The sequence below is a fragment of the Gopherus evgoodei genome, chromosome 1 (genome assembly GCF_007399415.2).
Source record: "Gopherus evgoodei ecotype Sinaloan lineage chromosome 1, rGopEvg1_v1.p, whole genome shotgun sequence".
In the NCBI taxonomy this organism is placed as follows: Eukaryota; Metazoa; Chordata; order Testudines; family Testudinidae; genus Gopherus; species Gopherus evgoodei.
In genome coordinates this window covers 156,811,696-156,834,007 of record NC_044322.1, presented here as the reverse complement: position 1 = coordinate 156,834,007, position 22,312 = coordinate 156,811,696, and the positions used below count along the sequence as shown (strand labels likewise).

The window sequence follows — 22,312 nt, the reverse complement described above, 5'->3', positions numbered from 1 at the left end:
CCCCAAAGCTTGCACCCCCAGTTAAGAGTCCTCACCTCCTCCCACCCCACCCCAGCCTGGAGCCCCCTCCTGAACCCCTCATCCCCAGCCCCACCCCACCCCAGTGAAGGTGAGTGAGGGTGGGGGAAAGAGAGCCATCGAGGGAGGGGGAACATAGTGAGCAGGGGCAGGGCCTCGGGGAAGGGGGGGGGTCAAGGTGTTTGGTTTTGGGAGGTTACAAAATTGGCACCTATCCCTGCTGCCCCCCTGTGGGACCCACTGCCCTGAGGGAGCAGAAGCCAGCGGGTGAAAACAAGGAATCCTGTACGTGTGTGATGAGCAGGGGCAGGGCTTCGGGGAAGGGGGGGGCTCAAGGTGTTTGGTTTTGGGGGGTTACAAAATTGGCACCTATCCCTGCTGCCCCCCTGTGGGACCTGCTGCCCTGAGGGAGCAGAAGCCAGCGGGTGAAAACAAGGAATCCTGTACGTGTGTGACATGGCTTGTGGGGTCCGGGCCTGCCCCCATCACTTGTTAGTGCCCTGGGCTAGCTGTGCTGGGAAATAGTGGACGGGACCACCCCGCCCCCCCAGCTGTTGGCATCCCTGCTGGAGGGGGTGGGGCGAGAGGGCATCTAACTGGGCCCAGCGCTGCCGCAGTGCTTCTATATCCTGGGAAATGTCCCAAAATCTGGGAATGTTTTTTCAAAACATTTTACTCACAAATTCCCAGGTTTTGGGACATTTCCCAGCACACAGAAGCACTGTAAAAAACTTTATCTGAGAATTTTTCATCAGTTTTGGGAAATATTTAGCGCTAGGTTGGGAAAAGTTGGCATCACGATAGAGCAGCACAGCGTTCCCGACCCCGCACAGGGTGAGGCTCGCAAAGCCCTCCACCGCCAGGAAGTCCGCTGGCCACGCCAGCCAGCAGAACTACAATCCCCACAACCCCCGGGGGCACAGGTGGTGGTGACGTCACCCCACACCCTGTCGGCCGGCGGCAAGGCCCCGCGCCGCTATTCGCGGAGCCTTCTGCGCCGGCCTCCGGCTCAGCCGAGCGGAGCGGCGGGATCATAGAGCGCGGCGTCTGGCGGTACAGAGCGGCCGGGGGGCGGAGCCGCTCCACTCCAGCCCCCCCCAGTAAACAGTCGCTAACATGGCGGCTCGGAGGCCTCGCTCCGCGTCGGGTGAGTGGGCGCGGCCGCCGCTGTGGGGAGGCCTGGCCTGGTCCCCTCGCGGGGAGCCTCGTTCCCGCCGCAGTCGGGCCCCTAGTGGGAGTTTCCCTGCCCCCTTGCCCGGCCGGGGGAGGGGCTTGGCGGGGCGGCCCGTGGTAGCGGCGGGGCGGAGGGGGGTTAGGAGGAAGCGCCGCCGCCGCCCTGTGCTGCTGGGAAGTGGCTGTCCCGGGGGTGGAAGCTGCCGGGCGGGGCTCGGGACCAGGACTCCCGGGATCCGTCATTGCTGCCACGGCGGCGTCTCTCGCGAAGTCCCTGGGGCTCAGTGTGCGGCCCCGTCGGTTCCTCGCCTGTGGGATGGGGACAGCCGGGCTGCTTGGGGGGGTCAGTGCTGCAAGGCGTATCTGTGTTTAATGCAAGGTCAGATCTTCAGCTAAAATGTGCCATCGAAATGTCAAGTAGTCAACAAAAGCCCCCAGAAATCCTAGTACAGGCAAGAAAGGAGAGAAATGAATAGACTTTGCCATTTAGGGTATTATTCAAAGCCCATTAAAGCCAAGAGATTAAATTTACAAGGTACTTTGCAGAGTTGGGGTGAGGGTGAATTAATTGCCATAGCTTTTTTCCTATTTAGGGTTGTCTGAATATGAAAGTTGTACCACCATTAGTTGGTATAGTTCTCTCTAGTGTGGACACAGTTATACTGATGTAAAAGTGCTTTATCTTGGTATATGTGTCGCTGGTCAAGAAGAGAAGTAAATTATACAAGAGTAATACATCTTTATACTAGTACAGTTGCATCCACAGTAGGGGGTGTAAAACTATAACTATTTGGGTTAAAAATAATCACACCCCTAACCATCATAATACTAGTACAAAAACTGTATCTAGACCAGGCCTAATACAAATGATCTTTATGTGATGTTTCTGTCCCCTATGTATTAAAGTGAACAGTTTGTAGTTGCAGCTACTTACCATTGGTTACTGGTAACAGGAAAGTTCAGTGCCAGCTTGTTGGAGCTGCTGTCTCTGTTATTTGAGTCACTTGCCCTCCATTTTAAGTAGTCAAGCCCATTAAATATTGATTGCAACTGATAGTAATGTGATACACACATCAAACTATGGTATTATCTTAATTTACTAGCCTGTTGACCCATATTTACCTCAAAATTTAAAAAAGGCTGAGACTGTTTTACCCAACTACTTACAGTGATTTTATTGTTTTAATTCCATAAAGCATAAATTTACTACACAATTGAGAAGTTTAGAACTAATGCTTTTATAACTTGCTTTGCACACTCACTAAAAGGAGAATCACCTATGGTAATTTTTATTTTTTTAAAGAGCACGACTGTGATGATGATTCGTATGAAGTATTGGATTTAACAGAATATGCAAGGCGTCACCATTGGTGGAATCGTGTGTTTGGCCGAAATTCTGGACCAATTGTAGAAAAGTATTCTGTAGCCACTCAGATTGTAATGGGCGGAGTGACTGGCTGGTGAGAGAGGATCACTTTTGATTATTGTGCCATGCATTTGACTGCTCTGTTCTGTATCATTCAGAATTATAAACTGTTTGAGATTGCATGGTTTCCTAATTAATAACTGTAAATTCAAGAGATAAGGAAAGAACTGGCACTAGATCACACCTCAGAAGCACTGCCTAGTGTCAGTCAGTAAAACACACCTATTATAAAAAAGAGCCCTTGCCAATTATTGCAAAAGAGCTTTGAAGACGTGACAAAACTCTTAAGATCATGTCTTTAACAAACAAATGGAAAATTATGGTGTATAATGCTAGTGTTGCTAATGAGTGGCATATTTTATTAGTTATAATACAGACATGAGGGCCTGTTTGTTTTGTTACATGTTTACTTACATGTAAAACAGATCAGAAGAAATGTGGGGCAGACTTAGTCAAGGGCCCCAAATACATTTTTTTTTAGATGAAGGTGCTTTTTTGTTTAAAAGCAAAGCCGCTTGAAATTGAACAACTTCTATAGAGTTTTTCTTACAGATAGTGAAATGTGAAGTTCTGTTATATCAGTTTAGCTAAAAAGATATTTCATCTGAGTGTTCTGTTTTAACAAAGTTTACAATCATAAGTACGAGGTATTAACTTAAGTTCTAATATTGAAACATTAATATTATATTACAACACTTTTTTAAGTTAATGAAACATATTTTTGGATTTAAACAATGCTATTATGTTTAAAATACAAACACGTGATAACCTGAAAGTAGAACGGGCTGAATGACAGTGGAATGAATCTCTGTTGTACACGCTGGATAAAGTGTAAAAACACACAAAACAGCATAAATGGTGAAAAGACCATTATTATTTTTAAATTGTTTAAATAATATGAGGTGTTTACTAATTCCCCAACTCTATTATTAGTTTCAATATGATTTTTAACCTATTTATGTCTCCCTCCAGTTTTTATAAATAATAGATAAATGTACAAAAGCCTTTGGAGTTTTTAGAAGAAAGTGTAATGGGAATTTAGTGCCAAAATCACAAGAAGTGCCTAAATGAGGAGTCTAGAAATTGAAGTACTTTTTCTATAAAACAGATGCAGTTTGTGGAGTGGTAGTGAAACCTGTTTCTGACAGGCTTAGAAAAATACTTCAGTCCTGGCATGCACAGGCCAGTGCTAGAACTGACAAGGTGGTAGACTGATCTCAGAGTCTGCCAACAAGAATGTTAAATAGAATGGAAGCTTTTCTCCACTTGAAAACAGACTAAGACCTTGTCTACATGCCAGTTTTTTGTGCTGGTTTAACTATTTTGTTTTTTGGGGGAGGGGTGTTTATTTTTTTACTGAAATAGTTAAATTGGTATAGCCCCTACTGTGGATGCAGTTATATTGGTACAAAAGTCTCTTTAACCAGTATAGCTTATTTCTCCTTCCCTACCAGAATAGATATACACCTCTACACCTGATATAACGCTGTCCTCAGGAAGCAAAAAAATCATACTGCATATAAGTGAAACCACTTTATATCGAACTTGCTTTCATCTGCCGGAGCGTGCAGCCCTGCCCCCCGCCTCCCCCCAGCGCTGCATTATATCTGAATTCGTGTTCTATCGGGTCGCGTTATATCTGAGTAGAGGTGTACCTATAAAAGGCCACTTTATACTGATATAACTGTTTGCACTAAGGAGTTTGTAATGCTTTTAACTGATTGTACCAGTTAAAGTAGTGCAATTTAATTACATTATTTTGTGTAGACAAGGCCTGAAGCCACCAATTCACTTCCCAGAGGACATCAGATAACCATTAGTTGATAACATCCCTACTGATCTAGACTTGTGCTTGATCTATATCACCAAAAAGTGTTTGTATTACATAAATCTATAATTTCTCATAATTTGCAGGTTGCAGAGTAAGAAATAGGAAAGTGAAACGTTTCTCATTTTAGGAATCCAAAATTTTAGTAGGGTTTAATATGAAAATTCTGAAAAATGGCATTGTGGGCCAGACAATCTTAACTTTATTGGAATGTTGTTTTTTTGGGTCTTCTAAGGTGTGCAGGATTTTTGTTCCAGAAAGTTGGAAAACTTGCAGCAACTGCAGTAGGTGGTGGATTTCTTCTACTTCAGGTATATAGAATTTCATATTTTAATATTTAGGGAATGTTTTATAATTGAATTATATGGAAAAAACTCAGCTACTGGCTTATACTGGGGTGGGAAGGGAAGGTGAGTTCCATATCTATGTCTTATATTAGCCTTACCGCTGCTGTGCTGGTATGTTTTTACTTAGTTTTACTTACAGTTTCTTAAAGCTATTGATCAAAATATTATAACAATCAGGAATAATCAAATGTTTTTAATAAAAATAGTTTCAAGTGAGCTGAAAGAATGAAAACGTAATGCAGAAATTGAAATACTATTTTTGAGTTGATATTGCCAGACTTAGCAAATTGATTATAAAATTGTGGTTGCAGAGATCAAGGAATGTAAGCAATCTTTATTTTCTGTTAACAGGGGGATGGAATCTCAAAGGTACTTAAGTGTCAAAGGAGTCTAATTCAGTCATAGTCTAGGTGTCTAGTTTATTGTTAGGAGTACTTGTGCACCTTAGAGATTAACAAATTTATTTGAGCATAAGATTTTGTGGGCTACAGCCCACTTCATCAAATGCATAAATGGAACATACAGTAAGAGATGATATATGTACAGAGAACAATAAAAGGTGGGAGTTGCCCTACCAACCCTAAGAGGCTAATTAAGATGAGCTATAAGATGATTTGACTGACAATTGTCTGAAATGGGCCATCTTGATTATCACTACAAAAGGTTTTCTTCCTCCTGCTGATAATAGCTTATCAGCTTTAATAGCCATTAGTGCCAGTGGGGACAACACTGAAATGGGTCAAACTGAAATGGTTCTGATAGTTTTCCAAAAAATGTGTCTGTCTCTCTCTACTGATGACCTTCTGAAATATCTAAGGGCTTGTCTACATCAGAAAGTTGCAGCGCTGGTGAGGGAGTTACAGCGCTGCAACTAGGAGGTGTACAATCTGCAGGGCATCACCAGCGCTGCAACTCCCTGTTTGCAGCGCTGTGCCGTACTCCCGTTTTGTCTCGGGTGTAGAGGATCCAGCGCTGGTGATCCAGCGCTGGTAATCAAGTATAGACACTTACCAGCGTTTTCTTGACCTCCGTGGAATAAGCAGGTATCCCAGCATCACCGAGGAAGCCTCTGGTAATCAAACTGGTCTCCTTCCCCAGCTTGCTCTCGCGTTCCCCGAACCCCGAGCAAGCAGGTCTCCTTCCCTGAGGTTTGCTGGGTGGTTCCGGGAACGCGAGAGCAAACCGCGGCGAAGCTGGTCTCCTTCCCCGGTTTGCTATCGCGTTCCCCGAACAAGCAGGTCTCCTTCCCTACGGTTTGCAGGGTGGTCCCGGGAACGCGAGAGCAAACCGCGGCGAAGCTGGTCTCCTTCCCCGGTTTGCTATCGCGTTCCCCGAACAAGCAGGTCTCCTTCCCTACGGTTTGCTGGGTGGTTCCGGGAACGCGAGAGCAAACCGCGGCGAAGCTGGTCTCCTTTCCCGGTTTGCTCTCGCGTTCCCGGAACCCCCGAGCAAGCAGGTCTCCTTCCCTGCGGTTTGCAGGGTGGTTCCGGGAACGCGAGAGCAAACCGCGGCGAAGGTGGTCTCCTTCCCCGGTTGCTATCTCTTTCCCCGACAAGCAGGTCTCCTTCCCTACGGTTTGCGGGGGTTCCGGGAACGCGAGAGCAAACCGCGGCGAAGCTGGTCTCCTTTCCCCGAACCCCCCTTGAAGCCGCCCAACAGCGCTGCAGTGTGGCCACATCTAACACCACTTGCAGCGCTGGTTGCTGTAAGTGTGGCCACTCTGCAGCGCTGGCCCTATACAGCTGTACTAATACAGCTGTAACAACCAGCGCTGCAAAAAATTTAGATGTAGACATGGCCTAAGATTGACTATTGCTGTGAGTTGTGCCTGGAACTGTGGGATATGTATCCCAAGGGCGTCGCATCTGAATGATTTAGAACCACCCACATATGGAGATGGTGCACAAATCAATCTGACTAGCATGGATACAGTGAATTGTTTGCTTAAGCAAGTGCATTACACCTCTGGATCAATTGATAATGATTCAGTTCTTTGTGTAGGCACAACCTGTGGGGTTTAGGAGTGCTCATTGCACTTCAATATTTAAATTTCGTTTGTCCAGAAGACCATAGGTTTGTGTTTCAGAATGGCTTTCCTGCTTAGCAGTACAACATTCTACCACTTGGCTAGACTTATCAATTTGTGTCATGCAAATTTTGAATTAAAAAAAAGAAACAAAAAGCTTGTAAATCACTAATGAGCCTATATATAAATGGGGAAAACAGGTTTGCTGTATCTGTTTATGTACATCTTGATTTTTTGTGTGTGTTGGCCTTTTCTGTGAAAAATATCTGATAAGGAAACTTATGAGGGGCGGATTGGACGGAGTTGAACTGTTATACCTCAGTTGTACATTTAGGTTCAGTTGTCTCCATCTTTGATTCAGATCATATTCTGATAGAAGTAAATGTCTTAGTCATTTAATTCTAGGTACTTTGCATATTAAAGATTAGTTGTAAGTTGCATGGTAATCCAATTACATTTCCATAGTCTTCAAAGTTTTTCCTTTTAAAAATCATCTGTAAATACACAGTGTAAATTCACTTGAATTCAGGAATATGCTGAATGCATTCATTGAACAGGTAGAAGGGTTTTTGGCAGGTGACTAGAAATTAACTTTTTTTAAAGTTTCGTTGAAGTTGCAAGTTTCGTTAATTCAAAATGTTGAGAAATTACAGATATCACAGGAATCCACTGGAACAAAAAGGGGGACGCGTACTAAAGTAGAGTCCTATTTGTGTAGTTTTTGAAATTCAAGAAAAACCTAACTTCTTTTTAGTGTATATTAAATGGATTTCAAGGGATCTAGTTGGAAACTAAAAACAAAATATATTATATGGTTAGTGTCTCACAGATAGCAGATAAGTCAAATTCTGAAAACAGGCTAGTTCAATTAGCAATATTGTTGTACCAATTATATTAGATCAGTAACAACCAGCAGGATCTTATTAAAAGGGACAAGACAAAGATGCCACATTTATTATGATAACAATTTATGACTAATAACTAATATCTTAATTCTTATACACACACATTATACCTAATACCTATATACACACACACACACACATCCACATTGATCAGGTGTTCTGCAGCTGCTGCATAGTTACCAGTCCTGAAGATAGCTTAAGTTCATGGCTTGATTTTGCAGCTTGGGTTCGTAGATTGTGGCAGCTAACTGGCCAGGAAAGCTGGGCAGAAGGCTGAGCTGGATCTCTGTTGGGCAGGCACCGATGTTCTTCCATGTTGGCAGCAGAATGTTACCGAGAGTCTGTCATCTCACCCTTCTTTTTTTATAGGCTTTTAGTTTGGATTCAAAGTCTATAGGTCTTGCTGTGTCATGCTGCCTCTGGCTTTAGATTGATCACCCATCAATTGCAGGCGTGACTTTCAGCCTTGGACCTGGCTTTGATCTTCCTTCTATTGTTCTGTTGTCCTTTTCTTTTTAGGGTGGATGCTTCTTACTTTGTTTAGGGCTGTTGCCTAGGTCTTCAGCCGTTGGTATTTGAACTTTATCTCATCAGGACAGGCTGGGGCTGGAGGTTGATTCCATCATTGGCCACGTCCAGACTAGGGTATTAAAATCGATTTTAGATACGCAACTTCAGCTACATGAATAACGTAGCTGAAGTCGAATTTCTAAAATCGAGGTACTCACCAGTCTAGACGGCGCGGCATCGATGTCCGCGGCTCTCCGTGTCGATTCCGGAACTCCGTTCGGGTTGATGGAGGTCCGGAATCGATGTAAGCGCGCTCGGGGATCGATACATCGCGTCCAGACTAGACGCGATATATTGATCCCCGAGCAATCGATTTTAACCCGCCGATGCCGCGGGTTAGTCTGAACATGGGCATTCATACATACCTCATTCACACATCTAAACTAAACTAATAAGATTACAGCAGGGTTTGCAAAAATGAAGGTTGGAGGAAGCTTTTACAAAATGGAGTGAGTGTTTTAAAATGGGGTTTGAATTACAATATGGAACAGTATAGGCAAGTGTAGTGAATGGTGAACAGAAGTTACATTAATAAAGTGAACAATTGAAAACAATTTCATTTATCAGTTCTACAATATTACAACCGATTCTATTAAAAAGTAGTCTTGTAGGGGTGGGGATAGAGAAGGAAAATGATCCTTTAAGGAATTGGCATGGATTTTATAAGTCAAGACCTTATTTTCCTCATCAAATGTCATGGAAGTTTGATATTTTGAACAATTTAATTTGATTAATTGTGTATCTCTTTTTTTATAAAAAGATTAAATTCTCCTAATGTGGCTGATACAAAGCCAGTTCAAGTCCACTATAATAGATAGGCACTGGAAAAATAAAAATAACACAAATAATTCATTTCTCATAACAAACGGTAACAAACTTAACATCTTTCCTTTTATAGCCTTTAGATTAACTGGTTCCTTATATTAGGGAGAACTATGGAGAAACATGCCAAATCCTTAAAATGTGGTTCCCCTCTGAAAAGTGACTTTGGTGGTGGTTTTTAAAGCACCTTGTCACTTGTGAGATCTGTACTTGTGGCAGAGTGCTGGGAGCTAGTAAGTGAGCCAACACTCTGATGACTTAGGCATTAATCAGCTGATTGGCTGATCAGGCTGGGCAAGCCAATTTGTCCGCTGGTAAGAGGTCATAGGAAGGAACTGTAGAGAGGGAGTAACCAGGGCTAGCTGAGCCCAATGTGTGCAAAGATCTCAAGGAAGGGAGACCTCTGTTCCTTCCTGGCCCTTCAGGAGAGGCTAAAGTTAGAGAATCACTGTATACGATATTGTTCCATGGGACTGTATTGGTGGTGGAAGTGTAAATAAATCATGCAAAGTTGCCACTCAGCAGTGAGAGTCTGAGAGGTTCCTGGGGCATCTGAGGATATTGATGCTGCATGCCCCTTTACTTTTGTATATTAGTCATATCTGTTCAGTTTAGTGGCAAAATGTTTTTACTGCTTTTTGCTCCTGTTAGACTAAGGTCTGTGTTTGAGTCAATCTTCTGTTAGCCATTATTTAATCATAAAAAGCTTTATAGTAAGTCATTTATTCTTTCTCTTCCATATTTGGACTCATTCAATGTAGAACACCATTGATGGATACAAGTCTTCACATAAATAATTCTGTAACAAATAAAACCTTTGAAAACCATACAAGCTTCAAAAATAACACTAGGATTTACCTGGCCTATTGAGGTCTGGCTACATACTCCACTGGTGTTCCATGATAGCTATGATATTGCAAAATGATGCATGCTGGGACATCTCAATGAAGTTGGGAGAGGGCAACATGCTACCTGGGAGGTTGGGGGCGGGGGGAATAAAAAGGTGAGAATTTGTCCAATTCTTGTGTTGAATATCTGACTTGACAGTTCTGTGCACCATTTGAGAGGCATTCATCAGAACTGCCAAAGCAAATAAAATTTTTATACTGGAAACTTGCCTTTAAGCAAATGCATTAGGTCTGACAAGTTTAAATAGAAATATTTTGGGCTGGATCCTTAGCGCGTGTAAACTAGAGTAGTTCCATTGTTATATACTTCTACCTCAATATAACGCTGTCCTTGGGAGCCAAAAAATCTTACCGCATTATAGGTGAAACCGTGTTATATTGAACTGGCTTTGATCCACTGGAGTACACAGCCCTGCTTCCTCTCCCCCCCCCCCCCCGAAACACTGCTTCACCACATTATATCCAAATTCGTGTTAAATCAGGTGGCGTTATATCAAGGTAGCGGTGTGTGTGTGTGTATATATATCTGTGTGTATATACATATATATTTAATGGCACTATGTTAGTTGACACTAGCTGAGGATCTAATCCCTGGATTTTAACTCTTCAAAAGGAAGATTTACTTCTGTTTCTTTTAGTTCATTTGTTAACGCCTGTATGATAAAGTTAGCGTCTTTAAACACCTTGTTAAAGTGTACACGTGTGTGATGTGTAATGCTGCCCGTTCAGGTATCAGATTTATAAATCTGGAACAGGGTAAATGTTTAAGCATTGTCTGTCTGTTGTAAAACTAACTGAATGCTATCTAATGGTAACAAGCCCTTCCTCAGGTTGGTTGGTTGAATATGGGTGAAACTTGCTGTTGGAGAAGTTGGTTCTTTAGTGCACTCTTCCTATTTCCATCTACTTCTGGATTCTCTTTATTGTGTTCAATAACAAAGATGTGCACAGCCCATGTGAGTAACTGCAGCGAGGTAATCTAGCTAAGCAGATTCTTTTGAGTTAATGGCTTCAGCAGAAACCAGTGACTGCAAATCAAATTTGGTGTTTAAGTTCAAGACATTATGGAGGAGTTATTTGTGGCCCCATACTTAAGATTGTGAACAGGATTCCATTGTATGACTTACTCACTAGATGAATCTCAGATTTTGAGTTCATATAAAAATAGAACTTACCTATAAAGTTTTATGGATAATATATATTTTTAATGGATACATAGACTGATTTACCCAACATTTAAAAGACAATCGCGGAGCTTTGTAGTCTTGATTTTCCTTTCTTGAATAATTGTGGTGTTATCCAATTAAGAGGAATTATTTGTAGTAAGTCATTGTCCACAGTGTGATAGGTGTTCTCTACTCTTATAGGAAAATGCAGTCTCTGCAAATTTTTTAGGGCAATCTGTGGCCCTACAGCCACTTAAATGTGCATTACTTTATTCATGTGAGTAGTCCCATTGACGTCAATGCGACTGTTTGTGTGTCAAGTTACACAGCTGCTTAAGTGTTTACAGGTTCAAGGCCTAATAACAAAAATATGGGGGAAAGGGATAAAACCTTCATAGTAAAAAATGTGGGATTTTTTTTTAGCTGTCTGGGGATTGTTTTTTCAAATTAGGATGAACTTGACTGCAACTGCTCCTCTATTTGCCCATAATTAGTTGCCTAATATCTTGTGGGCATTATGGTAGAAGTGGTTCATGTTGTTATTCACTGATACTTATACCATTTATTTGGGGCTTAGTGATGTGGAGAGTGCTAGAGTCCTGTAGCATTAGGTTATTATTATGCTGAACAGTTTATAATACTAAAGACAAGAGGATGGCTCTCTATTTCTGTATGAGGTTTAGATAAGATTTCCTGAGCTTCCTGTCCTAAATTAAAATTTCAGCAGTGATGCTGAAATAAACTAAAATGAAACAAAGCTGCATTTTAGTCCTTTGATAAAAGTGCTTTCAGTTTCTATTTTGCTGCAAGTAAAGCAGTAATAAATATTGAGTATATAAATTGACCTGTTTATGTTAACCTGTAAATTAATCTCAAGCATAGTATAAAAAGTAGAAAAGGGTTGAAAGAAACGAGAATCTATTGAACCTTGCCAATTCTTTTTCAAAGTATATTTTTGATTTATTACAGAAATAATCTCTGGCATGTTAAAACACAATATCTGTAGCATCTGCAATTAAAGTACTTGAGCTTCCATTTGTCTTTCTCTAGAAAAAGAAAACGCAAAACAGTTTTCAAAATTGAGTACACACAAACATCTTGTGATTTGATTGGTTAGTGTAATTGTTCTTATTTAATATTTTTTTCATTGCCCTAGATTGCCAGTCATAGTGGGTATGTGCAAGTTGACTGGAAGAGAGTTGAAAAGGATGTAAACAAAGCAAAAAGACAGATTAAAAAACGTGCAAACAGGGCAGCACCTGAAATCAGCACCCTCATTGAAGAGGTAAGATGTTTTTAAAAAATAAATTGTTCTGAATTGTGTGCTGTTTCATTTTGGTTAAGATTACATTGATTGAGGGTTCTGGCCTTCCACTGCATTTGGTTATAGTTATGTCTGATAACTAAAATTCTAGATGGCATGTGCAAAATTTCAGGAGCATAGTCCTGCTTCTTAGGAAAGGCTTACACAATCTCACCAACAGAACATATTTCTGTGTTGTAATAAATGTTAGAAATCCTGCAGGAAAGCCCAGTACCTATTTGTTATACTAAGGTTCACTTCCAGGTGAGATTTTTTGTTCTCATGCCAGACCATGGCAATTACTTGTCTTATGCTGATCAGGCTTCAGGGATTGTCTTCATAAAATAGAGAGGTACAACAGCCATGTGGTAGTTCTAGGAATTTGTATCCTGCTGTAAGGCCACATAGTATTGTAAAATATTGGTTGCTTATGACTTTACTTGAGTAAAATAAATTTGCTTTTTGGTGGTAGTGCAGCTCAAAATTATGATTTTGAAAAAAGTTACCCTTTCCCCCATTTTGAATTAAGTGAAAACTTTTTGGAGCTGGTATTAAATCCATAGGTGTTAATAATCTTTGAGTGATCTTTGAGCTTCACATCTGGGTAACAGGAGGTGGTGCAAACGTCCATCTACAAGGCTTTACTGTCCCCTGCTATACTCTTAACCAAACAAATGCAGAAAATCTTTAAAATAATTGCTGGTGAAGTACTGTACTAAAAGTAATTAACCCTAAGTGTTTTCATATTGACTTTTTAAAATGAGGAGTGAGTTTGCCTGTGTACAAGTAACTATGGGAACTATGCTTTAGATTGCATGGAGTTGTCCACCTCATTCCTTGAACCAGTTTAGCGAATGTGCCTGTGATGTGCATAATGTTGATACACTGAAGAGAAACTACCAACACTTTTCTAGTATAGCTAAGGCCCATTTAGTTTTAGGAATAGTTTCTCGTTTGAGGACTTCCCTCTACCAACAGCATATTAGAAAAAGTGAATCTTTTTTGCCAGGAGATGTGTGGGTGCGCTTTTTTGCACACACTTGAAACACATATGTATCTAATTTTCTGACTACTTGTCTTGAAGTATGATTTTTGTTATGCTGAAGAGAGTCATAGCAATGCCCACACTGGTGTCTCTGTAGTTAAAGATGTTGGTGTTTCCAACATAACCTATATAGAATTATACCTTGGTTGCCAAATTGTTTTTATAATTTTAATTCCAGTCTGAAACTTGGTATACAGCTCTTTAAATCAGATGTAATTTAATCAGTCTTTTTTGACAGGCTGAGGAGTGGACCAGGGAGGAAGGAAGTCATGTTCAAATGGCTTTGATTTTAAAATTGTAGACTTCTCTGTTGTCTGAAATACCTAACGTTTTTGTTTTACAAAATGCCTGTTACATCATAGAAAAGATGTATATCATATTTATTTTGCATACCTGTCATGACACACAGATTATATTGTGTTGCTACTTATATCCAAACATCTGTTGATATAGTACGATGCTTTCCTGTGGTATATGATTTACAGGATTAAAGTTTACAAAAGTGTGGATCAGAAAGAAGTGACCTTGAGATTATAATTAATCTAATTACAATAATTCCCTGTGTCTGGTTAAAACTGAAATGAGTTTAGTGGTCTTACTCTAGCTCTCACATTTTTACGAAAGAAGTGTACAGTGCAGAGTTTCTGCACAGAAAAAGGCTAATATTGGCATAAGAGCATTGCTAGAAGTCAAAAGTGAGGCGCATTGTTAAAGTTTGCAGAGTCTGCGTGCACTGTACCTGACTCCAACATGTACTATATCTGCTAAACTAACAAGTTTTGAAAAATTAAGTTTATTAAAAATAGTACAAACCTCTGTTCTTGGTTAATCATGATAAAAATACTAAATGTTCCCATTAGATGTAATGCTTTTACATAGATAACTAAAAACTATTTTCTTTTTCAGTCAACAGAATTTATCAAACAGAATATAGTAGTATCCAGTGGATTTGTTGGAGGCTTTTTGTTAGGACTTGCATCTTAAGGACCTGAATTTTGTCTTCCTGATGGCATCAACCACAACAAAGAACAGTAGTAGTGATTAGTGCACTGTCTTAAAGCAAAGCAGTGTGGGTCACTGATCGCTCCAGAGCAAAGAGAATGGACTAGCCAGAGAAACTGGAAGCTTTTATGTTTTAGGCTTTTGCCTTCTGATGCTTGGCATAAGATTTGCCGAAAAACTGCAGTGTGCTCATAATAGCAGTTCTGGACAAAACTGGTTAATTTTCATCATGACTTTTTTATTCTGTGACCATTCAGAAAATAGCATTTTTAAAATGTAATTTGTGGGATATAGCTATGTTACAGTAATGTAAGAAGGAAATCTCCATTTTCAATCTGAATGTTTTCCAGTTAAATGTTGCTTTATCTTTATTTAAAAGGTATTGTCCTTCATGCTGTGGTTAATAGTGCCAATGACTAATAATGTATACAATGTGTAGCTTCAGCTGCAGGGCTGACAATCTTCCTTAGAAATCACTGCAATAATCTATAAATCCGTAATAACTTTTTACGGAAGTATTAAGTAACAAAGAATCATGAGCATATTAAAAGTGAAAATCAAACCTTGATGGGGGTCTTTCTGTACTTTATTCTATAAACTTCCTGCATCCTTTAACATTCAGGGATACGGCACAGGTATTTGCATACAAATTAGTGTATTTTACAAACTACACACATTTCATCAAATGCATGTCATACTTAAATGTGCAGATAGTTTCAATTGAAATACATGTATTTATTATGTAAATATGTACTCTTTAAACCTTTGACATTTAAAATTACATTTTTTATTTTGTAATCCAGGGAGAACAGCTCATTTAATCCACCCTGTTGGAAATCTCAAGGGCTGAAGTTTCCGTTTAACACTGAAAATGCTTAGTTGGACTTTAAAGCATGTCAGTACAGTGTAATTTGAGCAATCCAAAAGCTCTTGCCACAGTCAGTTTCAGTAGGCGATAGTTATTCACTTCACTTTTTCATGTTAACCGCTGGAACTAAACAAGCTTATATTGCTGGTGTGTTTGATCTGAGGTTTTTAGTAGAAGGTGAGTCACTTACTTTGATTTGTAGAAATGTACTCATCTAATATGTAAGTAATCAAAAACTATAAATTGGTAACAAAACAGGGATTCTCCTCCTCCATCAGCCTATTGGGAACAAATTCCCGCTCATCCCAATCTCAAATGTCTGGGAAAGCAAATGAGTCTTACAGCATGCTCCATAAGTCAGCACGCTTGGGGCTGTGTCAGACCAAAGCAGGAAGAAAGTCTAAAGGGAGGGAGGTCTACATGTGACAATGAATTTGGAACCTTCCACCCAAGCAGAGATTTAAGAAACTATTGGTCTGCTGTTACTTCTTTATCCCCAACGGATCTACCAACTTCAAGACCTGCCCTGGCCCTCAAACTCATGAACATGTGTCGCAAAGAGCAGGCAGATCCCTTCAATCAAAGGAGATGTCATATACCAATTCACCTAATTACTCTTTGCTTCCTACTATACCAACAAGCATTTCCTCACTTATTTCTTGGATTGAGTCTCTCTCATCCAGGTTCAGCCACAGTGTCTGGTTTACATATGGTGAACCAGCCCTGAACATGTAACCCATTTTCCCTTGCTAATATATTGAATGGCGCAACATATTTTTAGAATACACAGTGGGGAACCCCCCATGTGAGACAGCATGTGTGATATGTGGGCTAGGTATGCTTACTTCTGAACACAAGGGAACAAGGAAAGTAGGAAGTAAACTATGACTACATGGCAAGCTTAGAGGGCTATCTGAGCCAGAGAGACTTCAAAATGCAGAAATCTAACCAAGAGAAACCAATCACTAGAAGCATAAATTAAAGCAGGTAATATGTAAGAGGACCAAAATAGATTTTGAAGAGCAAATATATAAAGATAGAAAACAATATATTAGCTTCCCTGCTTCTGTTAGAATGAAAGAATCTTTGGGTTCTTAGTATCACTAGAGGCTAAAACAGCAGTTAAGGAGGATAAGGATGTTATTGAGACCTTAAATTATTTGTTTGTATTAATCTGCATGCCAGAGGATGTTAGGAAGATTCCTGTCCTGAACCTCCTTTCTAGTAATAAAGATGAGGTGCTGAGTGTGAGGTGTCAGAATATAAGGTGTTGGAACAAACATAATTTTAAAAAGCAGTAAGTCACAAGGCCTAGGTGGTATACAGCTGAGAGTTCTGAAAGAGCTTAAGAATCAAGTGACTGTGCAGCTACTACAAACATGCAGTCTTTTTTTTATTAATCACTATATTACAGAGAGGTTTTGAGGATAGCAAGTGTACATATATTTTTAAAAAGCTGTAGTGCAAGCCATGAAAGTGCATACAAGACAGCTTTGCATTTATATCTGGTAATGTGGTTGAAATTCTAGTTAAAAATAGAACAGCGGGCAGATAGAGATATGATAGTGTCTAACCAGCACAGTTTCAGTATCTGACTAAGCTATTAAAATTATTTGAACATGTCAAAGAAATGTCAAAAGGAGAGATGAATGACATAAGTTATTTGGGCTTCCAAATTGACCTTGGCAAGGTTCCTTGCAAGAGGCTACAACAGAAACTAATTAACAATGGAGGAGAGGCAACATACTGTCATGGGTCAAAAGCTGGCTCATGCAGGAAACTGGGTAAGAATAAATTTTATCATGGGAAAAGGTGAACAGCGGACTACATCAAGAATTTGTACTAATTTATTAATGATCTGAAATTTGCAAACCAACCTAAAGTTAGTCAAGTCCAGAGACAACTGAGGAATTTGAGAGACTAACAAGATAGGTGAATGGGCAACATGAGGTCAGATGAAGTTCAGTGCTCATACAAAGTACTGCACACTGGAGAGAAAATTTTCAACTACTCTTAGATCACATAGGATTTTAAATTAACAGTAGCAGCCAAGGAAAGGGATCTGGACGTTACTGTAGACCAGTGGTCACCAACCCATAGATCGCGATCGAGTCGTCAATCCTGGAGATTCTCCCAGTTGAATGAGATCTCTGGCTGCTAAAAGTCTTGTGGTGTGGTAGAGCTGCCGCTAAAGCAGGCTCCCTGCCTGCGCCGGCCCCACGCTGCTCCTGTAAGTGGCTACCGTGGCTCCGACAGGGAAGTGGCATGTGGTTCCACGTGCTGCCCCTCTCTGCAGGCACTGGCCTTGCAGCTTCCATTAGCTGCAGTTCCCTGTTCCTGGCCAATGGGAGCTACAGGGTCGGTGCTTGAGGCAGGAGCAGTGTGCGTAGACCCCTGCCCCCCCCACCCGCCAAGTGCCACAGGGATGTGTTGGCCCCTTCTGGGAGCAGTGTGGGGCCAGGGCAAGCAGGGTGGCTGGCTTAGCTACGCTGCACCGCTGCCCAGGAGCCACCTGAGGTTAAGTGCTGCCAAGCAGGAGCCCACAGCCCAAACCCTAGCCCTGAGCCCCTTTCCGGAGCCAGCACTCCATACTCCCTCCTGCACCCCAACACTGCCCCACCCCAGAGCCCCTTCCTGCACCCAAACTCCCTCCTACAGCTTGCACCCCTCACCCCCTCCTGCACCGCAACCCTCTGCCCTAGGCTCAGGCCGGAGCCCCCTCCCACACTGTGAACCCCTCAGCCCCAGCCCAAAGCCCATACTTCCTCTCTAGTCCTAACCCCCTACCCCAGCCCAGTGAAAGTGAGTGAGGTGGGGGAGAGCAAGCGGCAGAAGGAGGGGGTGGATGGAGTGAGTGGGGAAGGGGTGGGGTAGATCCTGGGTTGCACTTACATTCAAAAAGTGATCTTGTGCTTAAAAAGGTTGGAGACCACTGCTGTAGGCAGCTCAGTGAAGTCCTCTTAATGTGCAATTGTGGTCAGAAAAAGCAAACAGGATGGAGACTAATGTAGAAATACATTGCCATTATACAAATCAGTAGAATGCCACTATTTAGAATACAATGTGCATTTATGTCACTCCATCTCAAAAAGGATATTGCAGAATTAGAGGGGCTCCAGAGAAAGGTGACCATGATTAAGGGATGGGAAAACTCATATAAAGAGAGATTGAAAAGATTTAGGATTGTTCACCTTAGAAAGGAAACAACAACACTATATAAAAATATGTAACATAATAGATGGTCTAGAGAAGGTACATCAAGAGTTTCTGTTTTCCCTCTCATGTAACATAACAACAAAGGGATATTCAAAGAAACAAAGGACTGGTAAAGGGAAATACATTTTCACTCAGTGCATATTTGGATTGCGGAACTCATTGCTATAGGAAGTCATTGAAGCCAAGAATTCAGTGATAATCAAGGAGGGACTGGACATTTATATGAATAACAAGACTATCCCAAGTTATAATAGTTAATTCTAATACATTTTTTGGAAAAGTTCTAAAACTTCATGTTTAAAGACAGAAACTAATATCTGTCTATTAAGGATTAGGATGACACCTTAATGAGGAGCAGATTAACCCACATCTGCTTCCTGGGAGGTTTTGTGCATTTTCCTCTGTAGCATCTGATGCTGGCCACTGTTGGAAACTGGATACTGACCAGATAGACCACAGGTCTGATCCAGTAAGGCAATTCCTATATCCCTGTGTAACATATAACAAACATAATGAAGTTTTCTGCCTAGTGGGTTTTGAGACAGCTCTTTAATAAGTTGTCTATTCAATTTGTATATGTATATCTTGATAATCAACACTCTAACAGTTATTTCTAGGTAGCTAAACCAATGTCAAGCAATTTGTCATTTACACTGAGCCTAGTTCTGTTCCCATTGAATTCAATGGGAGTTTTGCTATTGAATTTTAAGGGACCAGAATTTGTCTCACTGTCTGTGGAGGCCATTTTCATGCAACATGCAAAATGCAAACCGAAAACAGCAGCACTGAAATTAAACATATAGCAGATATTCAACAGTGCAGCAGTTTTCAAGTGCATTTGTCTTAAGAATAAAGGCATAAGCATGCAGTAGTCTTTAGAAATGGAGAAACTATCAAATTAAACACAGAAGGAGAAAATGTTGCTCTTTAAACAACAGTACTTCAAGACGTTCCTTAAAGTCTATACTTTCCAGTGCTGAAAAGGAAGCATCACAAAATATATCCTAGAGACCTTTATTCACATCTAAAGATGTAGGGGGAAACTAAGCAGAAAAGTGTTTTCACTGTTGAGTGCTGTTTTTTAATTTGCAATGCTCATGTATATTTCAATGGAAGTATCTGCAGCTGGCTGATTGTGACTCAAATGTTGTGGTGATAGAGGTACACTAGCACTCCTTTCTCCTCCCCGGAAATAAGCAGAATGCTCTTTAATACGTGTGCAAGCATTTCTGCATAGGTGCAGTGTACATTTTTCAAATCCTTCATAGAAAATAGTATCAAGAAATCAGTGAATAAGTATTGGATCATGAATCCCATTTACAATAGATGCTTTGAAGAACTTCCATTTCAAGCAGAGGTTGTCTACATATGCTTGCCAGTATTGATTCAACAGAAGACAGAACCAGTGTGTCCTGTAATGATTGTTAATAAAACTTCATACTTTTTTCAAACTATACATAAATTGGAATGGGAACTTTACCCAATTTTCTCATATAGTTAAGGCACAACAAACTTTCAGTGTAGTCAAAAAAAAGTGAAGATGGTTTTATTTTGAGATTTTAAATCCTCTGCAGTGAATCAGTCCAAATGTCTTGGTGGTTAAATACTGAATATTGAAGATGCCACACTTCATCTAACCAAATTTTTACGAGAAAAACCTACATAGAATGAATCTTAAATATTAATAATGTACTCCACCTTGTGTTCCCATAGTTTTGTGTGATTGTCAAGGATAACAAATTTCTCCAGAAATTATAGCATTTTAAATTAAGGCTGTTATTTATATAGCATCAAATGTGATTATTGGTTTATAAACGTACAGGTTCCCTGTCCCACAGAATGTGCTATCTAAGACCCTGATCCTGCAGACACTTATATATGTGCTTAATTTTGAGCATCATTAGTCTTAGCCCACGTCCACACTACAGGGTAAAATCGATGTTATTAAAATCGATTTTATAAAGCAGGCTTTATAAAATCGATTTTGCGCGTCCACACTAGGGCTACTTACATCGATGTTGAGCGTCCATGTTCCCTGGCGTCCATCTTTTCCCTGAGCGTTGCACTCTGGGTACCTATCCCACAGTTCCTGCATGGGTCCCTGGCCTTTGGAATTATGGGTTACTACACCAGTGCATGATGGGGCCAAAATCCCCGTCGTGGGTGGTTCTGGGTACAGCCTCACCCCCTCCCTTCCTGTCAGCGGAACACAGTCACTTCGCGCGGTTTTTACTGGCTGCAGTGAGAAAACGCCATTTTGCAGCAAGCATGGATCCAGGAGTGCTCTTATCCTTGATCGCGAATGCTGTAAATAGTTCACGCATTCTCATGCTATCCATGCTGAACCATGAGTCAGAAATGCAAGAGAGAATGCTTGACTGCGGGGACGACAGTGATGAGGACTTGGAGAACGAGATTTCCGACACCCCGGGCCCCTGCACTTTGGAGCTCCTGACGGTTTTGGGGGAGGTTCTACCCGTTCCGCGCCGCTTTTGGGCATGGGAAACAAGCACTGACTGGTGGGACCGCATAGTCCTGCAGGTGTGGGACGATTCGCAGTGGCTGCGGAACTTTCGCATGCGTAAGAGCACTTTCTTTGAACTTTGTGACTCGCTTTCTCCTGTCCTGAAACGGCATAATACCAGGATGAGACCAGCCCTCACAGTGGAAAAGCGAGTGGCAATAGCCATCTGGAAGCTTGCAACGCCAGACAGCTACCGGTCAGTCGGTAATCAATTTGGAGTGGGAAAATCTACTGTGGGGGCTGCTGTGCTGGAAGTATCCAAAGCAATCATTAAGCTGCTGCTTCGAAAGGTTGTGACTCTGGGAAACGTGCAGGCCATTGTGGATGGCTTTGCTGCAATGGGATTCCCTAACTGTGGGGGGGCCATAGATGGAACCCATATCCCTATCTTGGCACCGGAGCACCAGGGCGCCCAGTACATAAACCGCAAGGGGTACTTTTCAATGGTGCTGCAAGCCCTGGTGGATCACAAGGGACGTTTCACCAACATCCACGTGGGATGGCCAGGAAGGGTTCATGACGCACGTGTCTTCAGAAGCACTACTCTGTTTAAACGGCTGCAGCAAGGGACCTACTTCCCTGACCAGAGAATAACAGTTGGAGATGTTGAAATGCCTATAGTTATCCTTGGGGACCCAGCCTACCCCTTGATGCCCTGGCTAATGAAGCCATACACAGGCAGCCTTGACAGTGCTCAGGAGTTGTTTAATTACAGGCTGAGCAAGTGCAGAATGGTGGTAGAATGTGCATTTGGCAGATTGAAGGGAAGATGGCGAACGCTTCTTACTCGCTCAGATCTTAGCCAAACCAATATCCCCTTTGTCATTGCTGCTTGTTGTGTGCTCCACAATCTCTGTGAGAGTAAGGGGGAGACCTTTATAGCGGGGTGGGAGGCTGAGGCAAACCACCTGGCCGCTGATTATGCGCAGCCAGACACCAGGGCAATTAGAAGATCACACCAGGATGCTGTGCGCATCAGAGAAGCCCTGAAAAGTAGCTTCCTCATGGGCCAGGGTACAGTTTGAATGCTGAGTTTCTTTTCCATTGATTACCACCCTTCCCAATGTATTCAGTCCTGCTGCTGCAAGCTGCATTCCCTGCACCCTTCCACAACTGCTTGCTTACGGTAATTAAAATAGCCGTCTGTGTCTGTGGAAAACATTGA

General features: G+C 41.5%; 1 protein-coding gene across 1 annotated transcript; it reads left to right on the top strand.

The window, feature by feature from the left end:
- Positions 1-1,010: 1,010 nt before the first annotated feature.
- FUNDC1 (FUN14 domain containing 1) lies at positions 1,011-15,107 on the top strand. The gene is made up of 5 exons (XM_030576509.1): positions 1,011-1,165; positions 2,495-2,651; positions 4,681-4,756; positions 12,346-12,474; positions 14,444-15,107. The coding sequence occupies exons 1-5, from the start codon at positions 1,135-1,137 to the stop codon at positions 14,519-14,521; spliced, it is 471 nt and encodes a 156-aa protein (XP_030432369.1). The 5' UTR covers positions 1,011-1,134; the 3' UTR covers positions 14,522-15,107.
- Positions 15,108-22,312: the final 7,205 nt, after the last annotated feature.

What these genes read in the sequence shown, in the direction of transcription:
- FUNDC1 (XM_030576509.1), top strand. Translation starts at nt 1,135, where the DNA reads ATGGCGGCTCGGAGGCCTCGCTCCGCGTCGG. An exon ending in GAGGCCTCGCTCCGCGTCGG is followed by an intron (nt 1,166 to 2,494) that starts GTGAGTGGGCGC and finishes ATTTTTTTAAAG; the next exon opens with AGCACGACTGTGATGATGAT. An exon ending in ATGGGCGGAGTGACTGGCTG is followed by an intron (nt 2,652 to 4,680) that starts GTGAGAGAGGAT and finishes GGGTCTTCTAAG; the next exon opens with GTGTGCAGGATTTTTGTTCC.